This window comes from Bubalus bubalis, chromosome 1, assembly GCF_019923935.1.
Source record: "Bubalus bubalis isolate 160015118507 breed Murrah chromosome 1, NDDB_SH_1, whole genome shotgun sequence".
Taxonomy (NCBI): domain Eukaryota; kingdom Metazoa; phylum Chordata; class Mammalia; order Artiodactyla; family Bovidae; genus Bubalus; species Bubalus bubalis.
In genome coordinates this window covers 11382844-11405172 of record NC_059157.1, presented here as the reverse complement: position 1 = coordinate 11405172, position 22329 = coordinate 11382844, and the positions used below count along the sequence as shown (strand labels likewise).

The 22329-nt window shown below is 35.6% G+C and overlaps 1 protein-coding gene across 1 annotated transcript in view; it reads left to right on the top strand.

Moving 5' to 3' along the window:
• The window catches only part of ADAM9 (ADAM metallopeptidase domain 9), a 92584-nt gene that overhangs the window by 24781 nt on the left and 45474 nt on the right, over window positions 1-22329 (top strand). The window contains exons 5-11 of the mRNA XM_025278242.3: window positions 4445-4521; window positions 5510-5705; window positions 7202-7267; window positions 8222-8293; window positions 11426-11595; window positions 14398-14479; window positions 14988-15121. Of these exons, the coding sequence (XP_025134027.2) occupies window positions 4445-4521; window positions 5510-5705; window positions 7202-7267; window positions 8222-8293; window positions 11426-11595; window positions 14398-14479; window positions 14988-15121 (797 nt within the window). The remainder of the gene's footprint in view (window positions 1-4444; window positions 4522-5509; window positions 5706-7201; window positions 7268-8221; window positions 8294-11425; window positions 11596-14397; window positions 14480-14987; window positions 15122-22329) is intronic.

Below are 22329 nucleotides of genomic sequence, written 5' to 3'. Positions count from 1 at the left end.
TTGGCTTTATGTATTATTTATTTAGAGCATAAGCATTTCTAATTTTAGTTGAAAAGAATGTCTTAAAGTCTCTTTTGGCAGTTAGGTATTATCTGTTATTATTATTATTTATTTTGCTATAGTTTTCAGGAGAAATCTTTACCCCTGTTAAGCATGTATTATTTTTCCTCTGAGTTTTGTTAAATTTTGCTAGGTGGAGTTGTGTTAGTTTTGTACTTTTGCAGTACTCTTCAAATAAATAGAAGGCAAAAGCTTTATTTTAGATTATTTATGAGACTTTTTAAAAAAAAGGCAATGCTGACTTAGACCTATCCTTTTCTGGCCAATTTTCTGATTTTTTTTATCTTAGTGTTCTGTTTGTTCGTTGTTTTATTTTATTTTTTTGAAAAGTGCATTGTTTTATTTGTTATATTGTTTGTCTGGTGTTGAACAGCAAAATAGTAGAGCAGTTTAAATGTATTGATAGCATTATCCGGACCTCAGATCATCCATTCATCCATCCATCCACCCAGTCATCCTTCTGAAGATTACTATAGCATAAGACCAAAGACCACATAATTTATGCCACTCAGTGAAAGCAGTGATTTTTTAAAAAGGCGTTCTTTTTCTCTTGGAGAGGTTTCTTGGCCTGGATTTTGGTGACACACTGCTTGGACTTGATTCCTGTGTCTGTTATTTATTTGCTGGTCAAGTTTCTTTAACCTGTTTGTGCCTTAATGTCCTTACCTTAGAATGGTAATAATAATTGTAACTTCATGTGGTTATTAGAAGTTTAAATGAGTTAATACTGGTAAGATATTTACTAGTCAGTCCAACAACTATGAACTCAGTAAATACTTTTTGTTACTATTATTGAAAGTTTATATGCTTAAAACTGCTAAAAATAGATTCAGTTATATGGAAATTTATGCAACTTTTATAAAGTATTATGATTTAATTATGTTTTCTTGAGTGTTTGAAAAATATAAACTAAGATGAAGCCTTTCACTTATTGGCTATTGAATATAGATAGTTTCAGATAGATAAAAATGGAATAATTCTGAATTCAGATAGACAAAATTGTGACTGTGGATCTGAGCTAGCAATTAAAACTTTGGTACTAGGATTTTTCTGTGTGTGATAACATTGTGAGATATCATGGTGACATAGACATTTAACGTTAATAAAATGCAATAAAGTTGGACTCTGTGGGAGAGAGTGAGGGTGGGATGATATGGAAGAATGGCATTGAAACATGTAAAATATATTTGAACCGAATCGCCAGTCCAGGTTTGATGCATGATACAGGGTGCTCGAGGCTGGTGCACTGGGATGACCCAGAGGGATGGGATGGGGAGGGAGGTGGGTGGGAGGTTCAGGATGGGGAACACATGTACACTCATGGCGGATTCAAGTCAATGTATGGCGAAACCAATACAATATTGTAAAGTAAAATAAATTTAATTAATTTAAAAAATGCAATTAAGTCACACTGAAAAATGTAAATGCTTTCCCGAAGTGAGAAGCTTTACTGACAAATTTAACTTACAAACTTAATTTTGTGAGTTACTGTGTTACTATTTTGTAAGTGCTACCCCATCTGTAATAGAAGAGATATTTTTTCCCCCTCTGGTGAGAAGACAAACTCAAAGCTAGACTTTAACTTAAAAGTGCTAGAAAGAAAAACAGTGGTTGTAAATAACCCCACACTGGAAGAAGCTGTAAAATGTTGAAATTTAGCCTGTGTTGTTTAGTGCATAATTTTTAAATTTTTTCAGAAATTCTCACATTAGTTGCAGGAATAATAGGAAACAGTCATGTAAACCCTTCACCTACATTCTCCAAGTGTTAACATTTATCATACGTACTTTATCCTTTCCTCTCTATTTTTTCCCCCTGAAAATTATGTTGTACACCTGGTGTCCCTTTACCCTTTAAATATTTCAGTGTAAATATCCTAAAAGCAAGAACTTCAAAAGAAGTCACCATAGTATAGTTCTCAGCATTAGGAAGTTAACATTGAAGCAATACTGTTACTCAATTACAGACTTTATTGATATTTGTTTTAGTTCATTACCCTAATGATGTATTTTATAGTGAAAGAAAATTCAAGTTCATGTGTTGCACCAAGCAGTCTTCCATCCCTTTTAGTCTGGAAATCCTTGGTCTTCCCTTGTATTTCATGACATTGGCATTTTTGAGAAGTACAGGCCGACGTCTTGTAGAATGTCCTGCAATTTGAGTTTGTGTGGTGTTTACTCACAATCAGATTCAGGTTATGCACTTTTGGCAGGGATCCACCCTGAAGTGTTCCCTGTATCGTATTCTGAGCATGTCCTGTAATTAGTTTAGTTTATCACTGACAGTGTTAATGTTGATTATTAAGGAGTTATCTGCTCAGTTTCTTCTCTGTGAAGTTACTGTTTTTGCTTTTTTAGTTAATCTTTTGGGTAGATATTTTGAGGCTTTGAAACTATCCGATTTACTCACTGGCTTCAGTATTTAATATTTGCCTCAGTTGTTATGGTGGTTGTTAAAATGGTGATTTCCTAACTTCATCAGTGCCTTTGTATGCATTGATGGTTTCTCCTGCAAGAAGAGTTTTTCCTTCTTATTTGTTTACATCAGCATTGATGCACAGGTTCTTACTTTATCATGAGTGAAATTGAAGTCTTTTCATTTATATAAGGGCATTTTTTATACCTTTTGTGAATTGTCTATTTAACTCTTTTGCACCATCTTCTGTTGGATTTAATCTTTCCCCTTTAAAGTTTCAAAGTTCTTTGTATTATACTATAGTATAGTTTTAGCTATGATAAAATTTACAAATAATTCCCTCTAGTCTGTGAGTTGTCTTTTTACTTGGTGTTTCTTTTAATGTAGAAGTTTTAAAATCTTTTTTATTTTCTTAATGCAGTAAAAATGATCAGTCTTTCCTTCTGTTACATCAAGATTTTGAGTGATAGAAAGTCTTTCTCTACACCAGGTTAAAGAGGAATTCAGCTATGTTTTCTTTTAGTTCTTGCATAGGTTCTTATTTTTTAGTGTTTCGATTCTTAATCCATTTGGAGCTTTTTCTTCTTCTAATTTTTTTCTTCCGTATGAGTGCACATGTATCTCCCCATCCTGAACCTCCCTCCCCACCCCATCCTGGAGCTTATTCTTATGTATGATGTGAAGTATGGATCTACTTTTATCCTTTCTCAAATGTCTAATCTGTGGGCTAAGCACCATTGATTAAAAGTGCATCTTTTGCTCGGTGATTTGAGATAACCACTTTTATCATATAAGGTTCCACATGTATTTTGGTCTGTTTTGAGAATGTGTTCTGCTCCACTGGTTGGTCTCTCAGTTAATGCACCACCAGGACCCTACTGTTTTAATTATTAAGGGCTGGTGATATGTCATAATATCTGACAAGTTTAGTCCTCCTCCTCCTCCCTTTGGCTGTTTTTGTTTTGTTTTGTTTTTAATGCTTTACAATTGTTTTAAAGAGGAAAAAAAAATCTCCTTGTGTACTAAAAAAATCCCATGGATAGAGGAGCCTGGTAGGCTGCAGTCCATGGGGTCGCTAAGAGTCGGACACGACTGAGCGACTTCACTTTCACTTTTCACTTTCATGCTTTGGAGAAGGAAATGGCAACCCACTCCAGTGTTCTGGCCTGGAAAATCCCAGGGACGGGGGAGCCTGATGGGCTGCCGTCTATGGGGTCGCACAGAGTCGGACACGACTGAAGTGACTTAGCAGCAGCAGCAGCAGCATGCTTATATTTCCACTGGTCAATTTCTCGCTCAAAATGAAGAATAAAGAGTCTTTAATTTATCAAGATGATTAAATGTATAACTAACAATAATAATATAATCAATATGCTTAGGCAGAAAAAGAAAGTCAAAGTCACTGTTTTTGCCGTGTGCTGAATTGTTTTCCCCCTTGGTGTCATTAGTCTGTCACAAGGTCCTCTTCTGTATTGGATTTCAGTTGGCTGCTGTGGTGTCTTCTTAACCTGTGATTGAAAATGTTAAACATGACGTTATGCTGCCTTGTTCCGCCTCTAGGTTTAAAGGTTATTGGGGTAGAGTTGTTTGTACTTAGTATCCTCTGGACTGCTGCCTTAAAAATTTGGCAGAAATTCAAATTCTTTGTACCCATAGGGTGATAGTAGACAGTCCAAAGATAGTCCCAAGAATGCCATGTGATAATTATGGGATGCCAATAATAGAATTGGAGAAAGAAATGGCAACTCACTCCAGTATTCTTGCCTGGAGAATCCCACAGACAGAGGAGCCTGGCGGGCTACAGTGCATGGGGTGTCAAGAGTCAGACATGACTTAACGATTAAACCAGTAATAGAATAAAAAGTTTAGTTGATTGGCCTTAAATAACTTTTGGTTCTGCACTCTCTATGATGATTTTCAGCAAGGTAATAATATTTTGAAATTGACACTTTTTTTTTTAATCATTTAGAATCATTGTCATTATCGGGGATATGTGGAGGGCACTTACGATTCATCCATTGCACTCAGCGACTGTTTTGGACTCAGGTAAGGAACTTTCTTTATCAGCATTTTTCCATTCCCTTAATTCTTTTCCCTTTACCTATCTCTGTCTCCAGATCAAGTCATTTTAGGGTACTTAAATTTAGATTTTACTTTGATATTGCTGAAGGTCTTTCTAACAGTGTTTCAGATGTCATTCTTGGCATGTTTATTTAGGACAGTATTACAGGTGATGAATTTCATTACCTAAATAAAAAAAAATTCATTTTTTTGAGGCCACTAAATAAATTTTGCTATTTAAAAATAAAGCATACTTTAAATTTCTGTCCCCTTTTAGGCTTATATAACTTTTACTTCTGTTCTTTCATCTAAGTCTCATAATGACTGTGAAAAGGGGCTGATCGCTTCCATATTTAGGTGAGCAAGCTGAGGTTCAGAGAAATCATACCATGTGTCAAGTGAAGTGATAATAATATTAAATTTATGAAGGACCTGGCAGTATCACACTGGACTGGTTGATTGGTTACATGATTGATTGAACTAATAAATATTACTTTAAATTCTCAAGCAAACTATATGAGATGGCGATGAGTATGATCTCCATCTAAGCTATGACACTTGTAGAACAATTACTGTGTACCAGGCAGTGTCCTAAGCATTTTTTGCGTTCATTAAATAGTGTTTAGGACAACTCTAGGGAGAATGTCTACTAAGGCTAGTAGGAAACATATAGGATTCAAACTTTGGTCCTCTGGCCTCCAGACTTCACACTTTAAGCCACTATTCTGAATTGCCTTTCTTTATACAGTGATCTCACAGAGGGCTTAAGTAATTTTCAGGCCAGTTAGTAGCTGTCTTGAGCTTTTAATTTAGGGCTGCCCGACTCTAAAACCTCTATTTTTCTCAACACCATGTTATCCCTTCTTACATATGTTAAGAATTAGGACTTGAATTCATGTTTCTTAATTCCTTTTCCTGTGTATTTTTTTTTTTTCCATCCTAAAAAACTGTTTATGTGTAATACAACACTTAGAGGCTTGCTGCATATAGAAAATGTGAGTTATGGGATTGAACCCCTGCAGAACAGCTCTCATTTTGAGCACATCTTTTATCGAATGGATGATGTCCACCAAGAGCCTTTGAAATGTGGGGTTTCCAACAAAGTTATGGAAGAAGAAACCACAAAGGATGAAGAAGAGGAGCATCCTAGCATCACTCAGCTACTTCGAGTAAGGAACTAATGTATTTCTTCATGGCTCTGACTCAGGTTTAAAAATAATCATGTATTTGTGCATTAAACCAATACCTGTTATTACTGTGTTTTTGCCAGCTTTGTGCCAGACATTGTGATGGGTACCAGGGGATAAAAGGATGAGTAATATGTAGTTCCTGCCACCAAGTTGAGTACAGTCAGACTTCTGTGTTTTGGAAATGAGGGCTTAAGTCTTAAACAGTAACTATATTTCTTTTTGTCATTGCTCTCTAATAATCCATTACCGTGACTTTGAGAGAGCAGTGGACTTTTTAATGTTAACACCCTTTACACAGACTGGAGCTCTAAAGTGAGAGAGAGGGAGAGACAGAGAGGGAAAGAGAGAGATTGAGTTTTAGGACTTTAATGATCTCAGATGTTTTCCTGGGGCACTCGTGGTATCCCTGTTTTGAGACTTCTTTAGGATTCCTTGACTTCCTCCTCTTGACAGGGGTCTCTTAATCTGAGCTGTTTCTGGGACCAGAGGAACCTCAGTTGCAGACATAGGCAGCTTTCTCTATAATGAGATGATGTCCCTGTGCCTCTACAAGAGGCTTGTGCCTCTTCTAGAGTATTTTAATTAATTTATACTAATTTATGGCATTGTTTTCATCATCTGTTCTGACATTCATTCTTTTGATTCTTGGATGGTTCTTTTTAAGTTTAGTCATTGGAAAACACTTAAATTTTAGCTCATTCTATACTTTACTTGGGTGCTTCCCATGTGGCGTAGTGGTAAAGAATTTTCCTGCCAATGCAGGAGATGCAGGAGAACGTGGATTTGATCCCTGCGTCAGGAACATCCTATGGGGGAGGGCATGTCAGCCCACTCCAGTATTATTGCCTGGGGAATCACATGGGCAGAGGAGCCTGACGGGCTACAGTCCATGGGGTTGCAAAGAGTTGAACACAATTGAGTGGCTGAGCATATATGCACAGTTTATGTAAGTTTTTGAAAATCACAAAGCTACTCATTTTTTAAAAGTAGCAACCTTATATGTCAGTGCAAATTGTAACTCAATAAGACTGGAAGGAAAAAAATAAAGGACAAGAACAAGAAAATAAAGTGCAGACCTTGTCCTTCCTTCTTGGGTTATTAGCAGATATTCTTTTTTCCACTCTTGACAGAGTAGTAGGTCATCCAATTAAAATATACATGTATGTGTGTATAGTTTTGATATTAGAGAATCAATAATTCATCTTTGGAAACTTGAATAATTCATATTATCTTTAGGATTTTTCTCAGAGCACTACAGATGGCATATATCACTTTTAAAAACACATGTTTTTTTGCCTTATTGATGTAGGATGTGTTAAAAATCATTTTATGAAATTCTTAGCAGACATGAAACAAGTGATAAGATCATCGTGTGTTAAAAATAGGAGTCTTATATGTAGTCGTCTTATATGTAATCTGAAGATATAGTCTTTTAACTTTTTGCTTTCCTTTATGGTGTTTGTGTTTTTTGACAGAGAAAAAGAGACATCTTGCCACAGACCCGCTATGTAGAGTTGTTCATTGTTGTAGAGAAGGAAAAGGTAGGATTGGTGACAGTTTTTCTCTTTTTTCATAAAAAGAAGGTGAGAAGTGAGGATCCCATGAAGGAAATATGAAATATATTTGTATTGATTTTTATTAAATGACTTTTCCCTGTAATATTTATACATGATATTCATAATATGTCCAGAGCTGAATGTAGCACTGACATTACCTCTACCTTTATTTTTACTGGTGATGTTTTTCCACTGTTTCTTTTGGGTGATTTGCAAATGTTAAACTTCTCCCTTCTTAGGAGGGAGCAGAGTTTAGATGATAAGTTTCGAAGGGAACAGAGGAGAATGGGTCAGCTTAGCATTTACTATTTATTTCATTGTACAGGATAACACATGACATTTTCCTTATTTATACTTAAGACTGTGCTTTACTCAGCTAAGAAAAGTTACGTATTTATTTCAGCATTTACAAGATTATTAATTTTATATATAACTGCTATATATTTTAACCTATAGATTATTTGAAATGTTTTATCTGACTTCTGCCAGCTTTGCTGTTGCTGTGAACCAAATTGTTTGCAGAAACTTAACACAGCTGACAAGTCCTTTTTTGTAATCTGCAGAGGCAGTTTTGAGAATCTTTATGGTTTTTTAAAAAAACCCTTATTGTATATAGACTGGAAAATAACAAGCCATACTTTTAGGAGATAGAAATGTATTCTTATTTGTTCATTATAGGTTCATTATCCTCAAGTGTAGAAAGAAGCATAAGGGAATGTGAATAAGCATGAACTCTGTCTCTGATAATGTATTAAAGGTTCCAGTAGAATATGATGGACAAGTGATAAAAAAAGGAGACTTGAAATATTTTTTCTCATTACTTTCCCCACATAGGTAGAAAATGGTTTAAATAAAATATTTGGATTCTTATCTTGAGATTATAGAATTTTTTTTCTTATGTTGCTTTGGTGATCATGAGTTTTCTTCTTTGCCTTTTAGTATGATAACATGGGAAAAAACCAGACTGCAGTGCGAGAAGAGATGATAAGTTTAGCAAACTACTTGGATAGTGTAAGTTTACTTTCTATCAGCTGGGATTATTCTGTCCTTTCCTCTCACAGCCTCTGAATAGAATTTTAAAATTGTCTGATTTGGGGCTCTGATTATTCTAGAGGATAAGTAACTCAGTCTTTCTGGGGTTTGCTCTCGAATTTGTTTTGTAACTTTTCTATGTTTAAAAGGAAAGTATAATTTTAGAGAGAGTGAGACAAATAAGAGATTTCAAATTAGCATCTACTTTATCTTTAGTGTTGAGGAGAAATTCATCAGTTGATCTAAGAAAGAAATGAGAAGTTTATTTGAGCCAAATATGAGGATTATAACCCAGGAAGAGCATCTCAGAAAGCTCTGAGAACTGTTTTTCCCATTAGAAGTCAAAGCACAATTATGTAAGTTTTTTTGAGACAGAGGAATGTGCATTCAATGAGGTATTATTGACAGTTTACACAATCCAGACCTAAGCATCATCATGGCCCTAGCAAGGTCAAGAAGGAATGTTATCTTTAAGGAGTTGCCTTTTTGATGTTAGGAGAATGCTGCTGTTTATGGTTGAGCAGGTATTTCTGCCAATGGAGAGATTTGGTTCATGCCTTATGCAGATATACAAATGCACAGTGGGTGAGAGAGGAGGCCAAAGGGCAGAGAAAAATTTTTATGTGTAAATTTTTCTTGTCTTGCCATAAAATATGACTTTTATTTCACAATAGATAGACTGAGGTTCTCTGGCATTTATTCAGAGATCTTTGAATTTTTGCTAAGAGACTTATTTTAAATAAGGCTGTCTCCTGCTCTGAAACCATATATGACTCTGTGTGTGTGAGAGAGAGAGAAGAGGGAGGGATTTGATTTGAGATTTTAGAGTTTGTTCATCTAGTGGGAGATATTGAAGAATTAATGTTCCTTTTTTAAGTTTTTATTGGAATATAGTTGATTTATAATGTGTTAGTTTCAGGTATACAGCAAAGTAAATCAGTTATACATATACATATATCCACTCTTTTTTTTTCAGATTGTTTTCCCATATAGGCCTTTACAGAGAATAGAGTTTTCTATACTATACAATAGATCCTTGTTAGTTTTATATGCAGTGTATATGTCAGTCCCAATTTCCTAATTTATCCCTTCCCCCCTTATCCCTTGGTAACCATAAGTTTGATTTCCCCCACCTTACTCAACTTCTGTTTTGTACATAAGTTGATTTGTACCCTCTTTTTTTAAGAGTCCACATATAAGATCGTGTATCATACTGAGTGAAGTCAGACACAGAAAGACAATTGTCATACAGTATCACATTTGTCTTTGGAAAAATTTAATCTATAATATGAATATGAATACCAAACATGATGATGATGATGATGATAGTGATAATGTCCTATTGAATGTTTATAATGTACTAAAAACTGAGCCAAGTGACTTATATTTATTAACTCATTTATTCCTCACAGTATCTCTGTGAAATAGAGATGAGTTTTATAAACCTTTATCTGAAACCTTTGGGGTGCATGTCATTATAATTTTAGATAAGAGTTTAGAAAGGTAAAATTGTTCACTATACAGTATATGTATAACATGTAGTTCACTATGTATTGATATTACTTTACACCTCCAGAAGGATCCTGGGGTAGCACCTTGTAATCTAACTCATTGATATTTCTATAGTGAAATGTATGAATATTTATATTAAGTGAACTAAAGGTGAACAGTAAATAAGCTTTCATTAGTTTACTGCTGCTGCTAAGTCGCTTCAGTCGTGTCCGACTTTGTGCGACCCCATAGACGGCAGCCTACCAGGCTCCCCGTCCCTGGGATTCTCCAGGCAAGAACACTGGAGTGGGTTGCCATTTCCTCCTCCAAGGCATGAGAGTGAAAAGTGAAAGTGAAGTTGCTCAGCTGTGTCCGACTCCCAGCGACCCCATGGACTGCAGCCTACCAGGCTCCTCCGTCCATGGGATTTTCCAGGCAAGAGTACTTAGGGAAAGGTTTGGAACCAAAATACCAAAAACTTTAAATATCCAGAGTTTGTCAGCTTTTGGAAGGGAAGATAAAAAGGATTTCAAACCTTTGTTACTTTTGTTTTATGAATGAGGAAACTCAGACCCTTGAAAAGTTAGAGTTCCATTATATTGAAGGAAACATTTTTGATAAAGAGGAATCCTATTTTTAAGTAAGTATGTTACTTAATTATAAGTTCAAAGATATTCTCATATTCTTTATTATATTACTTTTATTGAAGTGTAGTTGATGTACAGTATTATATATATTACAGGGTACAATGTAGTGATTCACAATTTTTAAAGGTTAAACTCCATTTATAGTTACTACATTGAGTTGGCCAAAAGGTTCAGTTGGGTTTTTTCATACCTGTTTATGAAACACCTGACAGAGCTTTTTGGCCAACCCAATAAAATATTGGCTATTATTCCCTGTGTTGTACAGTATATGCTTGTATATCCTTGTAACTGATAGTTTGTATTTCTTAATCCTGTATACCCTCCCTTCCTTCTCCCCACTGGTAAGCACTAGTTTGTTTTCTGTATCTATGAATCTGTTTCTCTTTTGTTACATTCACTAGTTTGTTGTATTTTTTTTAGATTCCACCAAGAAGTGATGATGTTGTTATTTAGTCACTAAGTCGTGTCCACCTCTTTGCAACCCCATGGACCGTAGCCTGCTAGGCTTCCCTGTCCATGGGATTTCCCGGGCAAGAATACTGGAGTGGGTTGCCATATCCTTCTTCAGGGGATCTTCCTGGCTCACGTCTCCTACAGTGGCAGGGAGATTCTTTATCACTGAGCTACCAGGGAAGCCCTCCTATAAGTGACACCGTACTGTATTTGTCTTTCTCTCTCTGACTTATTGCACTAAGCATAATACCCTCCAAGTCCATCCATGCTGTTGTAAATGGCAAAATTTCATTTTTATGCTTGAGTAATAGTCCATTTGTGTGTGTTTGTGTGAACCCAGTCATCTGTTGACAGACACTTAAGTTGCTTCCAAATCCTGGCTATTGTAAATAATGTTGCTGTGAACATTGGGTTAAATATATCTTTTCAAATTAGTGTTTTGTTTTTCTCAGATATATACCCAGGAATTGTTTTCATATTCTTTAATAAATTTTGTATATTTTTATTTTTTTCTTCCCAGATGTACATTATGTTAAATATTCGAATTGTGCTAGTTGGGCTTGAGATTTGGACAAATGAAAATCTGATCAGTATGGCTGGAGGTGCTGGCGACGTGTTGTCGAACTTTGTACAGTGGCGGGAAAAGTTTCTTATAACACGTCGGAGACATGACAGTGCACAGCTAATTCTGTAAGTGATTTTTTTTAAAGGTACTCTTTATGATATGGTCAGAATAATAATTTTTGCTTTTTTCTTTTTTTTGCAATCATATTCTCTTAAAGTTTTTGAGCATTCATTTAAATGAGGAAAAAGTTTGATTTGTAGAATGAGTGCAGTGTTCTAATAAGACCTGTCTGTTGGATCTCTTGTGATCTTTATCCCACGTCCTCTTCCTCTTTCCCAGGTATACTTCCTTATTTTAGTATGGCGTGTTTTCTAGTTTCTTCTTGTGAAAGGATATATTGAAAGAAAAAAGTTCTGACCTTGTTCATGTCAGAAATGTGCTTTACAATCTCAAAACAGAATTTAAAAATTATCTCTGGTACACCAGAAACAAAATATTATAAATCAACTATACTTTAATTCAAAAAAATTATCTCAATTTGACCTCTGATTATCCTAGTGCTTAAGTAATTCATTGTTTCAGGGCTGTGCTTTTTCATTTGTTTTATACATTTTAGGTTATTTTGTCAGGTCTAACATTTTTGGCATGAAATCTTTTTCCTTCAGAATTTTGAAGGCATGGCCATTGGTCTTTTGACTTCCAAATTACTGTTGAGAAGCCTTAATTCATTCTTTTTTTTAAAAAATCACTTTAGAATGGGTGAATTTTTTTGTACGTAAATTCTATCTCAGTACAACTTCACTGAGAAACTTTAATGCATTCTGTTTCCTGTTTTTTAGTATATGCCTTTTTTTTTTTTTTTCCTTCCTTTCTGGGAACTTGTAGGATCTTCTCTAGAGGTTCCCAGACCTCTAAATTTTCTTGATGATATGCTTTGGTGTAGGTCTTCTATCACTCCTTGTGCTGTGTTCTTAGTGGGTAATTTCAGTCTTGAAAATGTAGTTCTAGGAATTTTTCTCAAATTATTTTGTAGGTGATTTCATCCTCTTTATTTTTATTCTTCATTCCTTCAAGGATTCCTTTTACTCAGCTGTTGAGTTTCTTGTGGTTGTCCTCTAATTTTTTATCTTTTGTTTCCTTTCTTCTCATTGTCTTTTTGTTCTATTTTCTGGGATATTTACTTAAATTTACCTTCTAAGGTTTTTATTGTGTTTCTCATTTCAGCTGTCTTATTTTTAATGCTTAATAGCTGTTTTTGTTTCCCTTAAAATTTTTATTTAGTCAAATTCTTATTTCATGGATATAATAGTGTTTTTAAAGTCTCTTTGCCATCCTTCTGATATATTTTAAACATTTTTCTTTTTTCTACATAGCATTTTCATGGTACTATAATAAAACTTAAGCTTATATGATTAGTTAATACAGATATATTCCAAAAGCTTATAGCAAAACCCTCACTTAAAATATAAAAAAATTTTTATTCTTCTTAGAAATTTTCTGGTTGATAGGCTGACTTTTTGCCAAAAAATATTTTATGTAATAATTTTTCCCTCCTTCAGTGTTGAATGGTACCTAAAATAATTTTTTCTGAGGTGAAATTTCCCTTGATTTTATTTTATTTTTTTTGTCATATGAGTTAATTTAGAGTAAGGCACTGAGAATGCCTACATGGATTTTTATGACCCCATAACCACAAAAGCTTGATCCCGACATTTCAATAAATTTTTAGTAAAATTGTACCCAGAAGTGTCCTCAAAGCCCGACAGTGAGTATGCCTTCTTGTTCACAAAAGACCAAAAGGAACGGACAACAAGCACTCCCTGTGCTTTGCCCAGCCACACCTACCAAGCTGTCTCTCTCTGTTTGGTCTTCGACTGCCATGTTAGAGGTGTTTCTCAGATATCTGATAATCCCTGATTGGTTGTAGTTGGGAATGGGATACTAAAAAGCCTTTTTTGAAGCATTGAGGACATAAATGCGGCTCACTACAGGGTGATCTGGCTAAAATGTTTCCATAGCAATCCCCTTATGTCAGTATCAGCCTCTTGTCCTGGCTGGTCAGGTGTCCCAGAGAATGGTTAATTCATTCATTTAAAAGATGTTTGTTATGTGTATAGCCTAGGCCCTTGCTTATGGCAGTGAACAAAAGAGACAATTCTTGCTCTCATGGAATTCATACTGTGTTGAAGGAGATTTATCTTGTAAGATAAATAAGTATATATATTGGGTCAGCCAAAAATTTTGTTTGGGTTTTACCCTAACAGCTTATAGTGTGCTAAATAACGATAAATGGTAAAGAGGAAAAATAAAGCTGAGAGCGTAGAGGTAGAAATATTGGAGGAGTGAGGTTGAAATTTTAAATAGCATGGTGAGGAAGGCCTCAGTGAAGAGATGACCTTTGTGTAAAGACCTGAAGGAGGTGAGGGAGTGTTATGGGTGTATATTGGGGAAGGCACAGGGACCAGGTCCTGAGATACAGGTGTGTTCCCGATGTTCAAGGAGTAACCTGGAGACCATCCTGACTCTTCTGTTCTCTGTGCTCCCTCCTCGCAGCCTCCTGTATGAATATGCCATTGAGTTTGTTATCTGTCTCTTTTCACTAGAATTTTTGAATAAATAAATATAATGCATTTTAGGAAGGTTTTTCATCTAAAAGGTAGAAAACAAGTTGGTTTGATATATCTAATGTATATCTTCATTTGTCTGAAAAATGAACTTGTGATGTCAACTTTCACTCTCTGAAGATAAAAAAAAGATAAGGCTTTAATTGAACTCTGATTTTTAAAGTGCTATTTATCTTTGTTATTTTTCTCCCAGTTTTTATAGATTTACCAGTTAGTTTAAGATTACCCAAAGAAATAGGAGCAACGTGTACCTTTTTTCTCCTCAAGTACATTTTATAACTTTTCCCTGTTCTCTTCATTTAGGAAAAGAGGGTTTGGTGGGACTGCGGGAATGGCATTTGTGGGGACAGTCTGTTCAAGAAGCCATGCGGGTGGGATTAACGTGGTATGTTTTCTTCTTGACATCTTTGTATGTTTGCATTATGAAATGTCCAGCAATCGTTTATTTCCTCTCCTAGTCCTTACAACAATATTTTGAGTGTTATAAGGGCCATAGAAGATCTGTTCTTGCCCTAGAGACTGGATTAAGTTTTCTAATACTTATTATGTGATCATTAATGCCTCACTTTTTATGAATTAAGGAACAGAGACTCCATCTGAGGAAATTAAGTTAGAACCATGAGCTTGTTTTCCCATCAACCACCATGAATGATCTATTGACACTCCTGATCTGTTGCTTAAATGGTCGATCTCCATCATCAGTATGTTAAGTCACACCAGTTTCTTACTAGACTGCAGTGTTTACAGTCTGATGGTGGTTGCTTGCTTTATCATGTCAGCTGTCAACATTGTAGTGGTGAATCTCCTTTTGTGAAAAAGTAATTTTAGAAGCAAACAAAAAAATAATCCTTTTTGCTCAGAAACTTAATTAATACCTTCCTGTGTTTGGACAGTTTGGGCAGATCCCAGTGGAGAAATTTGCATCCATTGTTGCTCATGAGTTGGGTCATAACCTTGGAATGAGTCATGATGATGGGAGAGGTTGTCACTGTCCTGTAAAGAGCTGCATCATGAATTCAGGAGCATCGTGAGTAACTGAATTCTTTTTATTCTTCTTCCTTTTTCTTTTTTAAAACCATTTATTGAACATTTGTTTAATGCTAAAAATAAACAATGAATGTATTGCTCATCAGTACTCAAATTTCTGGGAGGAAATCATTTTCCATGTTCTGTAAAGCATCAGTATAAATTTTCTTTCATCTGAATGATATAAGAACCCTACTCTAATTATTGATTAATTCATCTCATTTAAATTAATTTAATTTGAAGTATAGTTAATATAATGTGTTAACTTCAAGAGAACAGCAGAGTGATTCACTTGTAGATACATGCGTATATGTGTGTGTATGCTCAGTCCCTCAGTAGTGGCCAACTCTGCGACCCCCTGGACTTAGCCCACTAGGCTCCTCTGTCCATGAGATTTTCCAGGCAAGAATACTGGAGTGAGTTACCATTTCCTTCTCAGGGATCATGCTGAGTTAGGGATCTAACCCACATTTCCTGTGTTTACCTACATTGGCAGGTGAATTCTTTACTACTGAACCACCTAGGAAGCTCTATGCACACACACACACACACATTCTTTTTCTGATTCTTTTCCATTATGAATTATTGCAAGGTACTGAATATAGCTCCCTGTGCTATACACTAGGTCTTTGTTGTTTACCTGTGTTATATATAAGAGTGTATATATGTTAATTCCAAATTCCTAATTTATTTCTCCCCTCTGCCTTTCCCCTTTGGTAACTATAAATTTGCTTTCTGTCTGTGAATCTGTTTCTGTTTTATAAATAAGTTCATTTGTATCATTTTTTTTAGATTTCACATAAATGTGATATATGATATTTGTCTTTCTCTGTCTAACTTACATCACTGAATATGATAATCTCTAGGTCCATCTATGTTGCAGCAAATGGCATTATTTCATTTTTTCTTATGGGCTCATGGTATTCCATTATATACATATATACATACCACATAAATACATACACACACACGGCACATCTTTATCCATTTATCTGTCGGTGAGTATTTAGATTGCTTACATGTCTTGGCTGTTGTAAATAGTGTTGCTATGAAAATTGGAATGCATGTATCTTTTTGAATTAAGAGTTTTCTCCAGATATACATCCAGGAGTGGGATTGATTGCAGGATCCTATGGGAGCTCTATTTTTAGGTTTTTAAGGAATCCTCACATTGTTTTTCATAATGGTTGCACCAATTTACATTCCCACCAACAGTATTAGAGAGTTTCTTTTTGTTCACACCCTCTCCGGTGTTTATTATTTGTAGACTTTTTAATGATTGCCATTCTGACTGGTATGACTCATTGTAGTTTTGATTTGTATCTCTCTAATATTTAGCAATATAGCATCTTTCCATGTGCCTGTTGGTGATCTGTGTGTCTTCTTTGGAGAAATATCTATTTTAAGTCCTCTGCTCATTTTTTGATTAGGCGTTTTTTTTTTTTTTTAATGTTAAGCTGTATGGGCTCTTTGTATGTTTTGGAAAGTAATCCCTTGTTGGTTGCATCATTTGCAAATATTTTCTTCCAGTCTGTAGGTTGTCTTTTTGTTTTGTTTATGGTTTCCTTTTCTGTGCAGAAACTTTAAAGATTATTAAGTCCTACTTTTGTTTATTTTTTGTTTTTATTCTATAACCCTAGAAGAGGAATCCAAAAAACATTGCTGCAATTTATGTCAACAAGTGTTCTGTTCTGTTTTCCACTAAGAGTATCTGGTTTAATAGTATCTGGTTTTACATTTAGGTTTTTAATCCATTTTGACTTTATTTTTGGTGTTAGAGAATGTTCTAATTTCATTCTTTTACATATAGCTGTCCAGTTTTCCCAGCACCATTTATTGAAAAGACTGTCTTTTATCCATTGTATATTCTTGCCTCCTTTATCATATATTAATTGACCATAACTGTGTGGGCTTATTTTTGTGACTTTCTATCCTCTTCCACTGATCTATATGTCTGTTTTTTTTTGTCAGTACCATACTGTTTTGATGACTGTAGCCTTGTAGCATAGTCTGAAGCCAGGCTGTGTGATTCCTCCAGCTCTATCCTTCTTTCTCAAGATTGTTTTGGCTATTTGGGGTCTTTGTGTTTTCATACAAGTTAAAATTTTTTTTTGTTCCAGTTCTATGAAAAATGCCATTGATCATTTGATAGGAATTGCATTGAATCTGTAGATTGCTTTGGGGAATATGGTCATTTTTAACAATACTGATTCTTCCAATCCAAGAATGTGGTATATCTTTCCATTTGTTTTTGTCATCTTCAATTTCTTTCATCAGTGTCTTATTTTCAGGGTACAGGTCTTTTGCCTTTTTAGGTAGACTTATTCCTAGATATTTTATTCTTTTTGATGAGATAGTAAGTGAGATTGTTCACTTAATTTCATTTTCTGATATTTTGTTGTTAGTATATAGAAATGCAACAGATTTATGTGCATTAATTTTGTATCTAGCAACTTTACCAAATTCATTGATGAGCTCTTGTAATTTTCTGGTAGTGTCTTTAGGATTTTCTGTTTATAGAATCATGTCATTTGCAAAGAGTGACAGTTTTACTTCTCTTTCAATTTGAATTCCTTTTACTTCTTTTTCTTCTCTGATTGCTATGGCTAGGATTTCCAAAACTATGTTGAATGAAAGTGGTGAGAGTGGGCATCCTTGTTTTGTTCCTGAGCTTACAGAAAATGCTTTCAAGTTTTCACTATTGGGATGCTAGCTGTGAATTTATCATAATATGGCCTTTATTATGTTGAAGTATATTCCCTCTTTGCCCACTTTCTGAAGAGTTTTTGTCATAAATAGATATTGAATTTTATCAAAAGCTTTTCCTGCATCTATGGAAATGATCATATGGTTTTTATTCTTCAATTTGTTAGTGTGATGTGTGACCCAGTTAAAAAAATTAGGTCATTTGTATTTTTGTGGAAGAGCTGGATTTGTCATGAATACAAATCTTATCTTTCCTCAGGGTATGCTGATAGCTATCACCTCAGTAGGGGATTGGGACAGAAGATTGGGGTTCTGGAGCTAGAGCTGGGTATTTATTTGATGGCACTTCCTCTCTGCTCTGTGGCCAATATTGCCTTATTGGAGGTGGGGTTTGGTCCCAAGTTGCCAGAGTACAAGCTCTGAGGGTTGGGTCTTAGCCCGCTTTGTTCCCTTTACATGTGTGCTATCCCCCCATCTCAGCACCAGTACCCTCTGCCCAGAGGGGAGTAGTATTTGGGCAAGAGGGGCTGGTATGACACTTGGCATGGGTCTAGGCATGAGCTGTGGCAATCCAACCACAGAAAGAAATCCACAAAGGCAGTTTTGTTTCTTTCCTAATATGTATGTCTTTCATTTCCTTTTTTATTGCATTAGATAGGACTGTCAATTTTGCCTGATACTAATATACCTTCCACAGATTTTCTTTTTTGGTTGAGGTAGTATATATTTTCTGTTCCTTTACTTTGAACTTTTCTTTATTCTTATGTTTTAGATATATGCTTCTAAACAACCTACATGTAGGTTTTGTTTTATAAACCAGCCTGGAAATATTTGTCTCTTAATTGAATCATTTAATCTGCTTATATTTAAAATGATTACTAATGTACTATATTATGCAAATGTAGATGCCATTGATTATGATACCCTTACAGCATACCACTTAGAATGAAAAATGCCAATTAAATTAATACAAATTGTAAGATGAATTCAGGGTATTTTAAATGTTTAAAGAATATATTTTAGAAAAACACATCAAATTTGCTGTGTTATGACTGTGGATTTTAGTTCCCTGCCCAAATTTTCAAGCTTCTCATTTTTATCTCTGGCCAAAGCATGCAGAGATTTTCTTTTTGGGTGGTTATTGTTTGATAATTCTAGTATCTGGAGACTTTATTGAGTTTATCTGTTTTTTTTTCTCATAGTGTCTTTTCATTTTTTTTATAGTTGTTCTCATAATATCTTATGTCTTTGTGTTATGTTTTGATAATGCATTGGACATTGTATTTGAACAGGTTTTTGTAAGAATAATTTGAGAAGTAAGATTATGTTATCCTTAGTGTATTAAATCTCCTTTTTGAGGACAGATTTCCCACCTTCTACTTCCTATGCTATTTAATGAACATTAGTTGACTGTTGGAGAAGGCAATGGCACCCCACTCCAGTACTCTTGCCTGGAAAATCCCATGGATGGAGGAGCCTGGTGGGCTGCAGTCCATGGGGTCACTAAGAGTCGGACACGACTGAGCAACTTCACTTTCACTTTTCACTCTCATGCCTTGGAGAAGGAAATGGCAACCCACTCCAGTGTTCTTGCCTGGAGAATCCCAGGGACGGGGAGCCTGGTGGGCTGCCATCTGTGGGATTGCACAGAGTCGGACACGACTGAAACGATGCAGCAGCAGCAGCAGCAGTTGACCGTTAGAAGTTGGGCCTTATAAAATTTTTTTATTTAAAATTTTTTTAAATTTATTTTTATTTTATGTTGGAGTACAGTTGTCTTAACATAGGCCTTTATTTTTGATGCTAGAGTTTTCCCAGATAATCAGTTGAAGCCACCTCTGTTTAAAAGGTAGATAATCTAACTTTGTAATGTAATTTTTATTATTTAAGATGTTTGAGGGACTTGGTAGTATTCTCCTTACACACTGCTCTTAGATGCCTGGCCGTATGAGTGGTGGTCTTCCTGGGAGGTGTCTTTTCTAGAGACAGGTCTTCCTTAACTCTGCCTTCAGTATTATCAGACAGCCTCCATAATCAGAGTGCTCTTTTTTTTTTTTAATTAAAAAAATTTTGTTTTTTTCTGTCCACACTGTGTGACATGTGAGATCTTAGTTCCCTGACCAGGGATCAAACCCATGTCCCCTGCATTGGAAATGCAAAGTCTTAACCACTGGACTGACAGGGAAGTCTCCAGATTGCTCTGGAAAAAAAAAAAAAAATCTGAGTGCCATCACTTAGAATTCTTTCTTAGGACTTCCTATTCCTAGGCTACGGGGATTAGGATGGTAGTGGTGGAATTATGTTCTGGTTATTTCCAGATTAGTCATACAGAGAATGTTCTAAATGATAGTTGATTTTTGTGGGTCATATCCTGATAGACCACTTCCATTCCTTTTACCTTCTTTTGCATCAGTTTTATAAAACTCACTTCAATGTGATGGAAGAAATGTAGAGATGCTGTAGATTAATATCTTAGTACCCAGAGGTGATAGATAGAGAGTAGGAATGCTTTAATTGGTATTCAAGCCAAGAAAAGAGGAAGCTCATCCTTCTTATTATGTTGGTGATGGCCAAGGATGACTAGGGAAAAGAATATGTTTGTTTTATCATCCAAAGTGTTTGTGAAGGCCAACATGGAGATGTTTGTTGTTATCTTGGTTTACTAAGCTTCATAAGAAGTGGTGAAGATTTTGTGATCCTTCTCAGTACTGTAGTCAACTTCCTTGTGTGTGAAACAGATTTTTTTGTAGATTGCTTTAGAATCACACAAATAAAACATTGTTTCTATGAGAAAATGTGTCCCAAGGACTGAATAACAAGTTTATTTCAAGAATAATCTGTTTAGAAGTGGTGCACTCTGTAGATTAAAATTAGGGACTCAAGTATAGGAAATACACACATGTATGCACAATTCCTGTGACTATTAGCTAATTAATATATTCTTAGATTATTGAAGAATGTAAGAATATACATTGTTGCAGGCACTTGTATTAACCATATAAAGAATAATAATAGGAAATAAAAGTAATAAGAAATTAAAAAACGATTTGCTTGTTTATCAGATAATTATCTTATGCTCTAGTTTGACATTTCCACTTGACATCCGTTGGACTCAAACTCTTGTTGCTTTTAAAACCTGCTCCGCCCCCATCTTCTCTGTGTCAATTAGTAATAATGCCTTCTTTCTAGTTGCTGCCTCCTATGAGATTTTCCTGCCTAGCATAGCCAACCTGGTGATCTTATTAAGACATAAATCAGATCATGTGGTTCCTGCTTTATGCTTCTCATTGTGTCACTCCCCTGCCTTTTCACTCATCGTAAAAAGTCAGATGCATGCAATGGCCTCTTCCCACCTTTCTGATTGTACCCTCACTGCCTTACTCCACTCCAACCCTACTGGCTTCCTTATTTGATCCTTGAGCATAGCAGGCAGACTTCTCCCTTAGGGCTTTTGCACTTGCTATTTCTTCTCCCTCTAATGTTCTTCACCCCAAAAGCTAGTTTTCATTCAGTTGTCCCAGTGTTTGAAGCACTTGTTCTGACAGCTCTTTGAAAAACTCTACTCTGATCACTCTGCCCCCAGCAAAGGTCACCCTCTTTACCTCCTCACCTTTTCCCCCAGCGGCACGGCACATATCTTCTAATGTATTATTGAATTTATTTATCCATTGTGTTTATAGTCTGTCTCACTCAGTAGAATGTCACCTTCACAGTGGTGGGGATTTTATTTTTGGTCTGTTTTGTTTACTGTTTTTTCCCTTGCACAAAGAAGAGTGTCTTGTACATAATAGATGTTCCACAAATATTTGTTGAAGGAACAGACATTGTTCAAAAGGACTCCTTCTCCTCACAATGTTCTTAAGCAGAGAGTAGCAAGAAAAAGAAGAATATGGAAAACAAGTGTTTTCATTGTTGTGGGAAATCTTGTGCTAGGTCTTTACTTACTGTGTGACTGCTTTCCAGTCCTAAGAGCCAAGTGGCAGGACTGAATACTTCCTGGGAGGCTCTGGTCTGGTTAGCAAGGAAAGAGTTTGCCAAGAGGACAAGGTCTCCCAAGAAAGGATCTGTTTCTTTGATTCCCTGGATGTACAGAAGACATGGAATTGATAGGAATGTCTTCTCAGTCGTTACCATGTAACACAGTTCTCTTCCCCACGGCTGCTTTTGGCACCGTTGCTCAAACCAGTGAAAAGGAGATTCTTTCAGGGCACCAAATGCCTCTGATAAACTTTTAATATGACTTGGATTTCTCAAAGGTTCTTGTTATAGATGAGTGTTTCCCACTAGTCTTCAAAGTGAAAATAGCCAATGGGGCTATCTAAAAATGCTGTTATTGAGTAAAACAATAATTAAAAGAACTCCAGCAACACATAGAAACACATCAAAATTGTATTTATATAAATATCACATGGGGCTTCCCTGGTGGCTCAGTGGAAAGAATCCGCCTGCAAACAATGCAAGAGATGCAGGTTCAGTCCCTGGGTTGGGAAGATATCCTGGAGG